The 16,210-nt window shown below is 43.4% G+C and overlaps 1 protein-coding gene across 5 annotated transcripts in view; it reads right to left on the bottom strand.

Moving 5' to 3' along the window:
* Positions 1-13,097: 13,097 nt before the first annotated feature.
* Positions 13,098-16,210, bottom strand: part of CFAP20DC (CFAP20 domain containing) — a 67,450-nt gene continuing 64,337 nt past the window's right edge. For all 5 annotated transcript variants that reach the window (XM_084530549.1, XM_084530550.1, XM_084530548.1 and 2 more), the window contains one exon: positions 13,098-13,439. In XM_084530549.1, coding sequence (XP_084386675.1) covers positions 13,327-13,439 — 113 coding nt within the window. In that variant the 3' untranslated portion in view covers positions 13,098-13,326. The remainder of the gene's footprint in view (positions 13,440-16,210) is intronic.

Genomic DNA, 16,210 nt, shown 5'->3' with positions numbered 1-16,210 from the left:
TTGATTATTCCTAATTTCACATTTTTAGCATTCTGAATTGCAGCAATTATGCCTGTCCGAGGAAATTAGCTTCTCTTCCACCTGCCCAGACCCTCAGCCCCTGCCCTTCCTTTAACACAACTTTGTTCCCGTTGAGCACAAACCCCTCCCCATCTCCACACCACCTTCCCTGCAGTCCCCAAATCCCTCCAGCTCTGCAGCCCAGGGCTTGCTCCTTTCGCTGTCAGCAGCCTCAAAACACAGATGGATATTCGTCACCATGGGGCCACAGCTGTACTTCACCTGGTTTTGCTGCCACAGTGATGCCCCAGTGCTTGCTGTTCCTGCTGCTGATCAGTGCCATGTTTTAAACATCATCATTTTTTTTCAAAACATGGTTACAGGCTAGATCTCCAAACACTAATTTGCACCCACAGTGAAATCGTGATGGGGGCCTCTGATTCCAGCCCCATAATGCCGGCACCTTCCCGGGCAGCTTGGCAAGAGGGGCTGAAGGAGCTCAGTATTTTCTCATTACAGAGCACAAGTGGTATTAAAAAATGATTGTAGGTATAAATTATGAATGTTTGCATGGGAAATTTCTAACCCTATTAGTATCATATCATTAAATTTGTTTCTCACACGCAGGCAGTGATTTCATTACGAAGTGTAGTGGAGCATAATGCCAGCTCTGCAGCGCTGACTTGGGCAATTAATGATGAGAGGGGGGAAAATCACGTCCTTTGCCAATGGCCGAGTCTCTGGGCCTTGCCATTTTGCTTTGCCTGTAGTAAGTACGGAGGGGTGGTGGGCGAAACACCACTGGCCAAGTGGTGCACTTCATGCTGCCAGATGTGCACTGGGGCATGAAGCTGGGGGAGAGGATGATAATGATGATAAGAAAGAAGGGGAAGAGGAGGAAGAAGAGGAAGGGGAGGAGGAGAGGAGGAACAAGCTGGTTCCCAGCCACAGGCCATGCTCTCCTGAGTTATTGCAGACCCTTCCATGAAACCCACGAAGCAGTTCTGGTGCTTTTCTCTATTTTGACATGATTTGCCCAGCCTGGGCTGGGGCGTTGCAGAGGGATGAGGGTCTGAGCCTCCCCTGCCCCAACACACTTGGTGTGGCACAGCGTTATTTATGCCAGGCTGCAGCCACCAAACCGCAGCAGCAGCAGCAGTTTTTTATTGTGCTGTTCCTAGGACTCTGAAGAAGGATTATGCATGCTTCCACCACACCAGCTTTTTATTAGATTGCAGGCAGGGGTTAAACTGATCCTTGTCAGCACAAATATAATGCCCAGGGTGATGGGAGCAGCATAAATCGAGGACAAGAGGTGGCCGCTTTTACCACTGCTCTCAAGCAAGCTCTGCTGTTTCACTGCATCAGCCGCTTTTTAATTGGGACATTTCCCTCTGGCTGGGGGTGTCGTTCCCCTTTTGCCAGTGAGGTGCAATAAATAAACTGGGGAAGAGGCAGAAGCTGAGGGGAGGTGCAGGGCAGAGTGCAGGTTGGTGGCTGCACCAAAACCCTTCCAAGCCCCAGGCAGGCCACAATGGCTCCAATTTAGGGGGCACTGGAGCCTGGAAGAAGGGCACCAGGATGCTGCAGGGCTCCTAGGCAAGGAGCTCCAGATAGCCCAGGGCTGGTTTTAATCTCCCAATTCTTTATTGTAAGACCTAAGGTGCAGACAGGTTGTTCAATGAAGAGGTTGTGGTGCAGATGTGACACTGGTGGATGTTGTCACATGCAGAGAAATGGCCCTGGAGGAACACCTGGGTGTCACCGAGCCGCAGCCAAACTGGCCCCACATTAGCCAGAGGCAGCTATTCTTGGCCCTCGTTCAGTGGAAAGAGTTTATTTGCGGCTGGTTCTAGTATTTCTGTCATTGAAAAGCAATATTAAAGCAAGCATATGGTCATCCTGCATGCTGGGCTGGCCAGATTTGCTTATCAGTTATGGCAGAGCAGGGCTTTGGGGATGAACCATCTGAATGCTCCAAAATTTCTGCTATTTAGTGCAATTAGGCAGAGTGAGACACTATGGGGCTGTGTCAGGGAGGGGACAGTGGTGGGAAGTGCGGTGACACCTGGATCCTCAGATGCAGGAGCCTGCGTGGGAATGAGGTTCGGGGGAAGCTCCTTGTGCTTGCAGCAGAGGAAATCGTGCCTCTGTGCTGCCAGCGAACCCCACTGATCCAGTAAAGCATCACAGTGCAGACAGACTGTCTCTTTAAAAAGTGCAATGGAAATTAAAAGTCCCTACTGAGAACAAAGCCAGCGGGGCTTTTTGCATCCATTGTTTTTATTGTATCCTGTAATATTTGTAAAGTAGATCACTTTTATCAAGGGAGCCTAGCTTTTCTCCCAAGCTGTAATTCTTAGACTTCTTAGAGAAGATTTCTGCTCACAAAGGAAATAAAAGACAGAAATATGACGCTCCCTGACATTTGAACATGCTACTGAGAATGGGAAGGAAAAGGAACAAACTCAGAAAGTCTCGTTTGTATGGCAATCAACTTTAAAAAGTCACCATCTGCTAAGAGTTACCACCTGGTGTAACTGCATCTTCATTGCGTGGCGGAGAGCAGCAGTAGCTCTGGTTGCTCTCTGCACCCGCTGGGCTGGTTCTGGTGCTGTGCACGTGCCGGGTGCCTGCAGCAGCTCCTTGCTCCAGCTCCCCATGGGACACACATCTGAATGTAGGTGCCAGTAGGAGGGACAGTTTGGGGTTGTTTATGTTATGCTATAGTGTCAGCTTTTTGAAAAGTATAAAGGGCAGAAGAAATGACCAGAGCTGGAACAAGGGACTTGGCTTGGGTTTAATTATAGAAACCTGAGTTGTCTTGCTTGCTGTTAGCCTCCCTGATGCCCTCCCCTCACAGCCCCGATGACATTTCTTGGCATCTTAAACCTCTTCTCTTTTTTTTTTTCTTTTTTTTTTTTTTTCCTTGTTGATTCTATCTTAACTGATCATAATATTATGAAATTCTTTGCCCTATGTAACTTGAGTAGCACCCACCTTGCAGGATTTTTTCTTGCCTCCTTTTGGTCTTCTAATTCTTGTGGTCTCCTGGAAAGATTGCTAACTTTTAATACAAAAGTTCCCCATCAAATTTCATGTCCTCTACCAAGCCCCCTCTGGGCTCAGGTGGTGCTGAGCATGTCTGAACTCTCTCTGCTGCTACTGCCCCTTGTCACGCTCTCTCATCAGCAATGATGGTTTCACTCCCACCTCTCCATGCACAAAAGACCCCGGTATGGCAATGCAATTTGCACACACCATGTCAAGTCTTTGCTTTCTTTGCTGAATTGGGACCTGAGCTATATTCTCAAAGTATATCAGCAGAAAAAGCATGGAAGCACTTGTGCAAGCTATTTCTGCACCGTCTTCCTTGAGCTTCAGACAACAGCACCAGAGGCTGGGAAGGGCTTGTCTGTGCTGTGTTCCCATCACCATGCAACCTTTAGCATATTGTAAGGGTCCGCTTGGGTCAGAAGTAAGGCTGGGCCTGAGATGCACATACATGTATATAAACTCTGTAGGAGGCACAAACTGATGCACAGAGGTTGGGAATGAGTAAGGGAGAACACCCGTACGCTGGCAGTGAGCAGCAGTGAGGTTTCCCTGTGCCTGTCCCACAGGGAAATTTCCATTCCCATGGCTGTCCGTGTGGCTGTGGGTTTGGAGCTGGTGAACCCATACAGCTTTGGGAGCAACAGAAAGCCTTTGGGGCCATGGTGCCTTGTGCTTTGTGGGGAAGAGCCTCCTTTGTCCCGCTGGGCTTGTGGCAGGGCAGCAGCAAGTGCAGATACCATGGGGGTGCCATGCTGAGCCCCTGGAACCTGGTGGCTGGCACCATGGGATGTGAACCTTTCTGTGCCCGCTGCTGGCGTTCTGTCATCATCCCTCAAATCGCCTCATTTATCACAAAATGAGGCAATTCTTTAAAAGCTGAATAAGGACCCGGTGCAAAACACATAACCAGCCCACAGAGCAGCAATTACCAAGCGTGGAAGTGGTCGATTGAAGGTAAGGTTTATGTTTTTAAGCTTCTTTTAAGTAGATGATAAACCTCAAGAAGTTTCAGAAAGCAAAGGGGCTTTGGCAGGGTGACACTGCCTTGAAGGACACCAAATAACATCTCTATTTTTCCCTGTAAATCAGCTGCCTTGGGAAGCCACATTACCATTTCGTTGGTGACCTGCTTTGGATTTATCGTCAGGAAAAATCGACATGCACTGAATTGTCTGTAATCCTTTCTCAGATGGAGGGGGATGAATGAGCTGGGATTTTGTTTCTTTGTTGAGATGAAATGTAATTACTTTATGGGGTTTGCATGGTGTGTTAAACTCTGCCAGTATTAAAGTGTGATACAAGTTATAGAGCTGTGCCGGTTGCTGGAGATTTATGGAATAAAAGGTATAATTTCACACTTCACTGCATTTTATTTTGAAGTTGAATGTTGACGTGCTTTTCAGTTGTTTAGATGTGTTTGTTTAGCCTTTACTCTGGGCTAAGACAAGTACGCTGAGGGATTTGATGAGTGAGGCCAGTGCTGCTTTTCTTTCTGATGGAGGAGCCAAACAGCCCTAGCCCCAGACTTACAGAGAAAATACACCAAAATTTCAAGCATTATGGTCTTAGAGGGTGGAAAGTTTTCCTGCTGTCTGCTCTTTTTCCACAGTTTGTGTTTTGCCAAGAGTTTTGCTGCACACCTGAAAGGAGGTTGCAGCGAGGAGGGTATTTGTCTGGGGACATGGTTTAGCGATGAGACTCAGTAGGTCAGGTTGATAGTTGGACTTATCCTGAAGTATTCGAACTGAGATGATTCTCTACAGAAGGACAAGGGCTTGGGACGCAGCCTTATGAAAGCCCTGGACGTGCCCCTGTATGGCAGAGCCAGCACTGAGCTTTAAAGCCAAGGAAGGTGCTGCTCCAAAATCGGCACGGTGCCTGCTGGTGAGTGCTGTGCCTAAGCACCCCTTCATTAGAGCGGCTGATGCCTTGGTATAGGCAATGAACAAATGGTATTAATATAATTTTCATGTTTTCTCCCACTAATTCCCTGAAGTCATCAGCCGTTTTCTGGCAATTATATTTCTCCCTTGTGCTATGTTTCAATTGATTTATTATCACTTCATGGGGTTTACCATCTCCTAGGTCTTCTTAAACTCGAAAGGCGTTGTAATGCACCAGAAGAATGAAGGGTGCAGCTTGAAATACTCAATAGAGTGCAAACACCAAAAAGTCCACTCAGAGGCCAAGATGGGAGGAAGGAAAAAATACATTTTTCAATATGTGTAAATGCAAGGAACAGAGAGAGAAATATTCCATTAATCCAGGCACCTACCTGCAATCAGGCTACACCTGCAGTTTCTGTACAAGGGGGCTCAGATCAGTTTTGAGCTGCAATTCACGTTTCACAGCCTGCACACTGCTTGTGCCAGCTCCTGGCCAGGCAGGATCTGGCAGCCCTGGCGGACAGACAGACAGCAGCGGTGCCACTGCCTCACCATCAGGGCTGGCCAGAGCTGTGTGCTGCTGCCACCAGGATCCTGCCCAGCTGCCCCATGCTGCTGCTGCACGTCACAGCAGCATCTCCAGCTCAACCGTTTAATAAAGGCTCGCAACTGTTTTTTCAGGCACTTGGTGTCTATAATTATTTTCTTCACGAAGTAATTTTGGTTTCATAGGTAAACACCAATCTCAGCAATTTCCACTTTTAATACACAATCTGATTTAGAACTAGGCATCTGCCTGCTAAGTAGTTATCTGTTACAGCCAAGCCTGCCTGACAGCCTTCCTCATCACTCTTTGTTTTCAACTATATGTAATAAGCATCAACTGGGCAATGGGGGAGTTACACCACACACCCAAGGGGGTCCCGAGCACTTTAACAAAGTTTAATTACAGCATTAGCAACGTGGGTGAGGCATCCAAGCAAACAGGTCATAAATCAGCCCAGGAAAGGAGCAGAACCCCCTGCCTCCTACACTGACTGTGGTGAATAAATGGTGCCCTGGGTGGTTACTTTGGGACACCCAGGGGGTTTGCAGGTATAGTTACAGTCACAGGTGTCCCCATGTGTCACCTCCACGTCCCCAGGCTGTGCACAGAGTGCCAGAGCCCCTCTGCCCTGTGGTTCTGCCTGGAATGAGCCAGCCCTGCCTGCTGCCTATGAAGCATTTCTCAACTTTCTGCAGACCCTGTGACCGCCCCGCTTGGTTTTCCTACAGATGCAGTGAAGGACTGCAGCACACACATTGGTTTTTCAAGGGGAACTTTGGGAATTTCCATGGAGACATGGTAGCAGGTGGTGTTGTGCCCATGGGAGGGAGGGTGGCACCAGATGCTCATCCAGAACCACTGTGGTCAATAAACCGTGAATTAAGAAGGATTTACATGATAGTCCGTGAGAGCCGTTTAAGAGTTGTTAGAGTGTGTTCAGTAATCCAGTTACAAAAAAATGCCAATATATGTGCTTGATGAAAGACTGTAACTGCTTTAAAATATGGTTATGGGCTATTGCACGAAGGAGAAACTAACTTAAATATTCACAGGCTTTGAATGCACTTGGCTTTATCATGTGTTACAGTGATTTATGCGAGACATAAAAAACAATTGTCAAAAATATGGAAGAAAAATTTCAAGCCAAAAGCAAAGCCATTCATTCTGAATAGCAACGTGTTAACACAGGGGAAAGGAAACAGCAGCACTGCAAATGGAAAGGGAACGTTCAGCAAACGAAACTCTTCATTGGAAAAACATCTCTGCAGAATGATAATTATCCATTAGCTTTGAAATAACCTCCAAATTAATAGCTATTTTCCTAGCATCCAAATGTCGCACATTTTCCCAAAGAAAACAAATCTATCACTAAGTGTGATTGTATCTCTTACGCTTTTTATGTTCACGATTGAGTCAAAATAAAGCCTTGTTGCAGAGGGAGAAAAAGATGTCTTGGAAGTGTAAAAGGCTGTAATTCAGTCAAGGTTTTCTAGTGGCATTGCACAGCCACTGCAATGGAAAGGGAGCCCCGATCCTGAATTAGTGCCCGAAGATTTTCTGTGAAATCCTTCATTGTTAAGGGGCCTTGTCAGTTCACATCAGTGTGGTCCAGAAGGTGTCACACTGCTGTACATTTTAATCCCAGGGCACTGAGTTTGCAGCTGAGAGAGACTGCAGAGCTGGAGGCACCAGCAGGGGAAAGCAAATTCATAAACTGGCACCACCATCCTTATTTCCTTGGAAAATTTCCTTGGGAATTTCAAGGGAGATGTGGATGGGGCCAGGCCAGGCCTGCCAGCCTTGCATCCTTGTGGCACTGGGACTTCCACAGTGGTGCTCGGAGCAGCCTCACACTGCTTCCTATGGCTCAGTTCGACGACTCTGGCTATAAACTTGCCTGTGGAAGTCTCTTTCCCATTTTAACAATGCATCGTTAACTTCTAACAGTGCCAAAGTGTTCCCACTCTCACATTCAGCAAGCTCAGCACACAAGCAATAGCCAGCCCTGAGCAGGTACCAGTGCCTCTGTCAGTGCATGTGTGGCTCGCAGGGGACCCTGGAGGCGAGCAGTGGGGAGATGTGAGCCAACACAGTCCTCTTGTGAGCACCTGGCTCCTGCTGCCTTGGCACACAGTCTGGAAGTTGACAGAAGATGTCGGTAAAAGACAAGTCCTCTGAACGCCTCACAGGCTGATCAGACATTTCCCTCTATTGGCACGTGAGGATTTATAGCTCGTGCTAAATATTGTGCAGGCAGTGTGAGTGGTCGGGATGACCCTCAATGGTGGGTAACCCTAAATGGGTGACCCCCAATGCAAACATTCAGCCCAGATAATTACAGACCCTTAAGTAGCAATAGCTGTCTGGACCCCTGCTGTTAAACAGTGTTGGACTCCTGTGGTGTAGCGTGGAGAGGCCCCAGGGTGCAGCGTAAGGCCTAGCCTTGTGTCCTGTCCCTGCTCACAGGGATTCACACCTGAAAGCAGGAGAACAGGGCTGGAAGCTTGGTTCTGGGGTGAACACCTGCCAGACCCACTAGCCCAAATCTATTTATCCAGGGCTGGGATAACAAAACTCAGAGCCACCGTGTGTCCAGCACAATAAACCCATTGACACTTCGGGATTCCTCCTTGCAGACCCCTCTCAGGCTCCCATAAGAGATCAGCAGCCAAACTCCTGCATGGCATGCTTCCTGAACTGTATGAATTTATTAGAAAATTACTCAGCACAATAATAAATGCACCCAGAGCTGCTTTTTTTTTTTTTTTTTTTTTTTTTTTTTTCACATCAGGTGGTAAAACAGTAGCTCTGAATAGATTGCCTGCACGAAGGCTTTCGCCTTTAGCACGGCAGCAGCAGATGGCCTAATAAATATGCAGTGCTCTAAGACTACACTTGTAATTTCTGTGACCTAAGCTTTTTTGGTCTCCCATACAGATAAAATGCACAATCACCCATAACAAACTTTATAATAGATAAAAACCTAAGCAGTGTAATGTAAGCGCTGTTAGAAGTCCACTGGCATTACCCGTGCAGTAGCAGTTGTACGAGGAGCCTGGCTGGTTTGATTTATGGGAACATATAACTGTGGCTGCCCCTGGTTGGAGCAGAAGCCCCGCTATCAGCACACCAGGATCTTTCCTCTGGCAGGGGAGGATGTCTGCGAGGAGTGGGACGAAGGCATTGACTGTCCCCAGGAGCACTCCAGCCACACTGCGGAAGTGAGGGCTTTCAGTTAACAACAGCTCAATAGGATTTTTCCTCTGTTTTTTTTTTTTTTTTTTTTTTTTTTCATCCACATGCCTTTCAAACCTGTGTGCTCTTCAGAACTCCTGGAAAAGAGCATTATAACAGGGAGAAGAACATGATAACAAAGATAAGGAGCCTGAGATCTGCTGGAGAAGCCACAGCTGCAGTGATGGATCACCAGTTGCTCAGCCTTCAGCAAACTGGTCAGCGCCTCTGCAGCCACCGAGACTGGTGGACTGGAGGTGCCAGCACAGGGTCTGCACAGGCAGAGGGACCTATCTGGGCCACATTTGAACAAAACTAGGAAAACAACCTTAACACAGACAATTTTTCCACTTGAAAGCTGTCAAGCTTGGAAACAGAACTACTTTTAGAGTGGTACGATGAGAGCAAAATCCTGCACAGGCCTTCACACGGCAGGCTGCAGCCTGTGACCCCACAGCAGCTCAGGGCTGTTTCTGGGGTCTCACCCAGGGTGTTAGCATTTTCGCTGGTTATAATGCCTGCAGCAGGATCCGGGAACATCACAGCGAGACCTGCCTGTACAGCTGCTAACAAGCAAGTTAAACACCAAATAAGAACAAATGACAAGTATTGTTGTTACACTTACACACTCCCATGGGTATCATGAAGCCAAGCTTTCAGTGTATCAGGGAACTGAATTTAAATAGTTTTTTTTTCAAAGTGCCAAAAAAGGTGGCAGCTAAGGATGCCAAGTTACTATAGTAACCATGAGAAAAGTGGTGATTATCAGCAATACCACACAGAAAAGAGAGACTGGATTGTCTTTTCATTTTACCCATAGTCCATTGCTTAAAAATAAGCTCTTTTCTAATATAAAGAAATACCATGGAAAAAATTTGAATGTGAAATGTGAATATTATGCAAAATGATTTTCATGGAGTTTTCAGCCTGTGCAATCTTGCCATTTGACCCAAAGTTTAGAGGATGCGCTCCTAAATGGGGTGTTTGATAGCTGAAGGATATGTGAATAATAAAGAATTACTTCTCATGTCTTCTTACCTAGTAACCACAGCAGCAGAGGGGAAAAAATCAAGGCTGGTGTCCTACTGCGAGCTCCTTAGGACAGAGTGTGTTCTCTGTTCGGCATAATGAGGCCAATGTGTACACTCAGCACCCAGGTTCAACAGAGGACAGTTCTGCAAGACTGGAGATTACAAGGTGCTAGCAGCTGCTCGGAGGAGAACGTGCCAGATCTCACAGGGCCCATGCTGTCTGTTCCCCATGCCTCATTGCCACTGTAGCCCACGGCCACCTAAGGGCTGAAACCAGGATATTTGGGCAGGCTTTGGAGAAATCCTTGAAAGCATAGATGGGGCCTAAGGCAAAAAGAATGAGAGGAAAAGGGGCAATTGTTCAGAGGGACAGAACACATAGCTCTGGGATGTGACTGGAAAGTGCTTTAAAGGTTTCTTTGTTTTCCTGAACTTTCTGAAAGCTGATTGACTGGAAGGAGGTTTGTTAGCAGCAGCTGGAAATGAAGCAGAGCTGTCTGCCTCACCTGACACGAGTGGGGAACAATGAGGCCTGAGGGATGATTGCTTCACCTGCGACCCTCTGGGTCCAGCAGGTTCAGCAATCTATTTTCAATTCCTCTTTCAATGCTCATCTAGGAAACATTAATGAAGCCTTATTAAAATTTATTGCATTTCAAAATTTCTGCTCTCAACAATCATAACTGTGCTTGGTCTGTAGACACAAATGCCTGCAGTTTTTTTAACCTGGAACTGTTCACCCAGACACATGTTTTTTTACCTGTTTGAAAGCACACCCTAGTGGGAACAATGTGGGTCTCTTGGACTAACACCACTACACACGACCGCTAGGAGCAAATATATGTGCTCTTTGTAACTTGCCATAAATGCTGGCCTTGAGAAATTGGCTGAAGAAAAGCATATGTGTGTACCAGCAGCACTTTAGTTCTAGGTTCCCAGGATGATGATTACGAAAAACATTGGGAGCCAAACTTGCAGCCCTTGTAGCTAAGCCTTCCATGCTGCTCTACTCACAGATGTTGCTCACAGCGTCAGGGCAATCAGTCCCCATGGATGTTGAAGACAAAAAGCTGCTACCTAGAATGCAAAGGGCAAGGATCCCAAACTGCTGATTTTGAAAAACAGGACTTACCTGTAAAATGCTACCTTGCTAATGACAGGAAAACACAGCGTATTTGGACTTGCTGTGAACCTGCCTGGAAAAACAGGCTTGCCCCAAACTTAGTTTTGCTACCTGCCTGCCTCCTTATCCCACTAAAGGTAGGGGTGAGAGTGTGAAGTTGCCAAGGGCTCTCTTCTGTCCGAGCTCTGGATGTCCGTTTACAGACTGCTACATGTGACACACCAGTGACTGCCTGCTGTGAAGCCAGGACAAGCATGTCTACCCCAAGTCACTGGCAGACCATCCATTGGCCCTTTGCAGACTTCTGACTCTTACATAGTACACACCAGCTTGCAGACACTCTGAAAGACTTATTTATTTGCAAAGTGAGCTGTTATCTCAGAAGCATCAGTGACCCAGTCTGGATTCACAGTGGTGCTGTAGCACATCCAATCATTCCTGCGAGACATGGGGCTGTGAAAGGAAAATTAACAATACATTTTAAATAGCCCTTGCCTCAAATACAGAGAACACGGTCCTGATCACTACATGATGGTAAACAGAAAGCAGTTAGATGTGTACAAGCACGCACAAGCTAGGATCTGATTTTTGAAGGGCAAAATTATGATTTCATTGAACTTTTAAACTGATTATGGCATTAGCAAGAACAGATACAAATCTTTCTGGGAGAAGCAGGCTAAGGCAGGGTAAGTAAATTATCTCCACACAGTATCTGTCTTCCTGTGGATTTCAGTGCTACTCGAATCAATTTGTGATGATATGTTTGTACCTGCCACGGAAGCCAAATACACAATCTGATCTTATGCCAAGCCACTATTAACAACTGCATTTCCAATTGATTCTAGGATATTCATTAACTGGCATCCATAATTACAAATAATTTACAGACATAACATTTTAAATCACTTGCCAGTGAGCTTACTAAGCTCACTTTATGACATTCAAATACATTATTCTTAAAAATTCACTGCGTAATCAACTTGCAAATGATTACTGTGGAACAGCACTGGATATAATCAAGTAGAAACTTCGAGCAATGTCTATAGATCATTTGGGCCATGTGATGTTGACATCTCCTTTAACTGTCTCTATGAAACTGTGATGTACTGAGCTGGTGGACTCCAAAGCTGCTCGACTAGCTCAACTCCATTACAGCTTTGTTTAGATTTATTTACCCCTTGAGCAAGTGTCTCGTTGGTTGGGGGTCATTGGTGGTGAGTTCCTTTGCTCAGCGTTGCAGAATCTCCCCTGCTTTGGGGCTGGGCACTGCTTGGAGCCAAATAACAACCATGGCACTGCAGAAGCATCAGCATCAGGTTAACTGTTTTCTTGAGCAGACAAAGCTTGACACATCTGCATGCACAGTTTTTTATTCAGTTTCAGGTGCTGATTTGACTTGCAATGGCTACGTATGGTCTGATTTATCTCTATAATCCTTCCTTATGCTCAACAGGAATATTATATGTACAACAGAAAACAATCACACCGTGACGGAGGCAATTTAAATCTCTATGTTGGAACTTTGGGCCTTGAAGTTTGGGGCCTTCACTGAAAACTGCACTGAAAGCCAATACAGACAAGATAAATAAATTATCTTCTTTTATTGCAAGATATAACAGAAAAAAACCACACCTGTACACTGAGCACAGCTTCACATATGAATCATATACACATCTTCTTACTTTACATGGAACAAGGCTCCAATTTGTGAGTGTTGAAACAATCACTCATTGCTCTTCTTCAGGGCTATGTTAAATTACAGCAGTACAGTAGACAGTAGCTGGTAATCTCAGGGCCTGCTGTATTTACCCTGTTGTGGTCTAGATTTACAAACTGCCTGTGTACACACCTTACAGTGCACTGTACTGTACACATTGTAACACCCTACAGCTTTGACATCATCTCGTTACTGTAATACACAATAGTAGGGAATTTCTCGAAGATGAGGGAAATACTGCTTTTTTTTCCATTGACTAAAGGGAGGGAGGGAACTTATGAAATAGATGCCTTTGAACAATGCATTGTGCATTTTAACAGTACAAAGGGTAAGACAGCTTGGAATCAATTAAAATTTTCCAGTAAGCAAGTAATGAAAAAAAATATTTTGTTTGAGTAAAACCATAATTTACAGATGAACATCACAAAAGCTCTTGATTCAATTTCATTTGTTCCCATGTAGAACCTTTGAGTATTGGAAATAAATCAGACTAACAAATAAATGTCTTAGCCACAAGGAACTTTTATGTAATATGATTTTCCACTGCATTACAACTTAATGTGAAACTATAAAAATAAGACACTATTTACATAATATATTCATTTGTTTGCAAAACTATTTGTTAATTCATGTTTTAAGTTACATGATAAATTATACAGCTCAGTCACACTTTACAAACAGTTAAAAGATAAACCCATTCTGACTATAAAATAATGTATCTCATGATCTGACTATGCCAATTCATAGTACTTCCCAGAATTTGGGTCAAAGTAACAGTTCAGACATGGATCATACAAAAGAGTCAAGACTTCCTCGTCTTCTTCAGCATTGAGGTCATCTTCACCTGTGTGAAGTGTAAAAAGTAAGAATAAATTACTTTCATTCACTTTGAAAAACAACATGGAAATACCTTTCTATCAGATGTGACAGAATTTCTCTTTAAATTGTATAATCTTTTGACTTTTGAATTGTTACCTTCAAGATAACTGCAATTCACTTTTTTTTTTTTTTTTTTTTTTTTTTTTTTAACATACATTTCTGAAGACTTGTCTTTAGTTGAGGTGAAATGATGTCATTCAGAGTTTGCTTAACAACTGGACCATACAAAGTCCAAGAGAGCTGTTCATCAAAAGTACCTTTACTGATAGTGTGTCAAGGTATTCTTAAGTGATATTTTTCTCTATGTTCACTTCAGAACAAGAAAGACAGTCAATCTATACTTAAGGCCTGTAAGAATCAAACTGTGTATTAGAACATTCTATATGGAAACCCAGAAAATTAAGCAGCACAGGAATCTTCATCTGAAATATTCTTGTTTAACATGTTGGTCTCACAGTGACTGCGTTGAAAAGTGTTTAGCATACTGTGTAGCATTTACAGGGTATTTATTATTGCTTGTTTTACATGTTACATTTAGGTAGTTAAGTATATTTCATTAATTGTTCTTAAACAGGTTGAGGAAGAAATCGTGTGACAAATAAGTCTAACAAACTTACAGCAAAGTCAATATTGTTGCAATAAACGTGCTCATATTGACTTTTCTTTGACAATGAGCTCTTTCATTGCAGGAAGCATAATAAAAGAAAAAGGAAGACTAAAAGAAGATACACAGTGTTATCCTGAGATAGCACATTTAACCATGCATGTAAAGGCATATACTCCAATTCGTATTTTCAGATGAGGCTTGCTAGTCATAAATAAAGATGTCTTAAAATTAAAATAAAGAAAAACTCTCTATGTAGAGCAAGGTAGTATAGCATCCTACCTGCTCATAACAAACCAACTGTAGAACTAAAAAGTGCAGTTGAAAACTACCTTCTATAGAACCTGCAAGTATTGTAGTTCCTAGGGTGTTTTTATCATATTGCTTAACTACATTAGAATGTCATAAAATCTTTTTCATTGGAGAAAGATGATAACCAGGGTGAGTCTCTGGAAATTAAGATCAGAATGTGAAAATAAATTTTCAGTTCAGGAAAATGACTGAACATTGCTTTCAGTTACACTAAGTTAATACACACCAAGTGCATTCTTTTTTAAGATGATGAAAGTTTCCCCACTGATTTCACTCAGTTGGTTTTTACCCACTGAGAAACAGTACAGAATTCTATGTATGAAAATTTAGCAGTAATTCATATCAGTAAAAGGAAATACTGCCTTTTAAGCATCAATGAACAGTAGAAAGCAGTCTTACTACAGGCAAAAATATGAACTCCCTATTTGACTATATTACAACCTGATATTTCAGCATTCCATTATTTTGAAAACAGTGACAAAATTTTTGCAACTTACAAGTCTCCTGTTAATTATTTTTAACATAGGGGAATAGGTAAGAATTGGGTCTTCCTCTGCTTTACCTGCTCACTACAGTAACCAAACAAAGTTCTGGTATCTCAGATAACACAGTCCTGAAACTTTCAGAAAATGTATTCATGTGTTTCTTAGTTTGTAAATTAACTCTTAACATATGGGATTTTAATGTGTAATTTCTGATATAAAAAATCTGTACAAAAAAGCCTGCAATGTTGGAGAGAAAATAAGATTTTTCAGACAATAAAAAATTTGCCTGAATAAAAAACTGTCTAAAGCTGTGTAGAATCCAAGAATGTTTTTAGGTTATAAAAGGTTTAGGTAGAAATGAATTGTTAGCCTAAAATACACTGATCAAGCCAGACAGATTTTTATTATAGATGCTTTATATACGACAGGAAATCATAGCTGAACGCAATCTGTATCTGGAATTCCATCATAAATGTTCATCTCGTTCTCAGACTGCTAATACAAACTGAATGCTTTGTATGCTCTAACACTTCATAATAAGTAATGGCCTGTTATGCTAACGGCGGCAGTTTCACAACACGCAAAATCTATTTACAGGCAGGATCACACAACGATATATGGGTTAGTTACATTATCTAGAGACCAGAAAGTAGGTTGGTGCATTTAATGCATACAGAAGAAGTATGTGCTTTATTGTTTGGGAAGAGATCTCATTATTGTTTCCTCAATAGCACGAACAAATGCAGTCAGAAAGAAACTGGCTCTTGCTGTAACCAGAAGTAAAAAGGTAAAGCTCATTTGTTGCCCTCCTTGCTGTTGGTCCATCACCAGGCCTGGCAAGCTAAAAAAGGTTAACTGAGATACTTTGATGGATGTTGCTCTTGGGAAAAATGATTCAGTGCAGACAGTTTGGGGGAACGAAACATCTTTTCCTACATTTCACATGATGGTAAACAAGCAAATGGTGTTCATGCATCGTTCCCTCACAGAGCTTTACATTTTCACCTGAAACCATTTTGTTATTGCCACTGAATTCATACATTTATTATTTTGCGTTTCCTTGTCTATGCTTCTCCTCAAAACCAAGGGCCAAACTAACCGACAAACAAGTGCATTTCAAAGAACATTTCCCTAGCTTCTGATGCTCTGCCACCATCCATTCTTTTGGGGCTGAAGCGGCTCAGGATTGCATGAAAAAACCTCTTGGCAGTTTAATTTGAATATCATAGTGAAAGCAAAGTGGAAGCTTTTGTTCTTAAATCACTGTAAAATTAAACAGTATTTTCTGCAGCTGTTAAAGCTAGAAAATAACTTGATTTTAAATGAAAACTTGCC

The sequence above is a fragment of the Aythya ferina genome, assembly GCF_964211825.1.
Source record: "Aythya ferina genome assembly, chromosome: 10".
NCBI lineage: Eukaryota > Metazoa > Chordata > Aves > Anseriformes > Anatidae > Aythya > Aythya ferina.
Note: the sequence above shows the minus strand (reverse complement) of the source record. Positions and strands in the feature narration are given on the sequence as shown.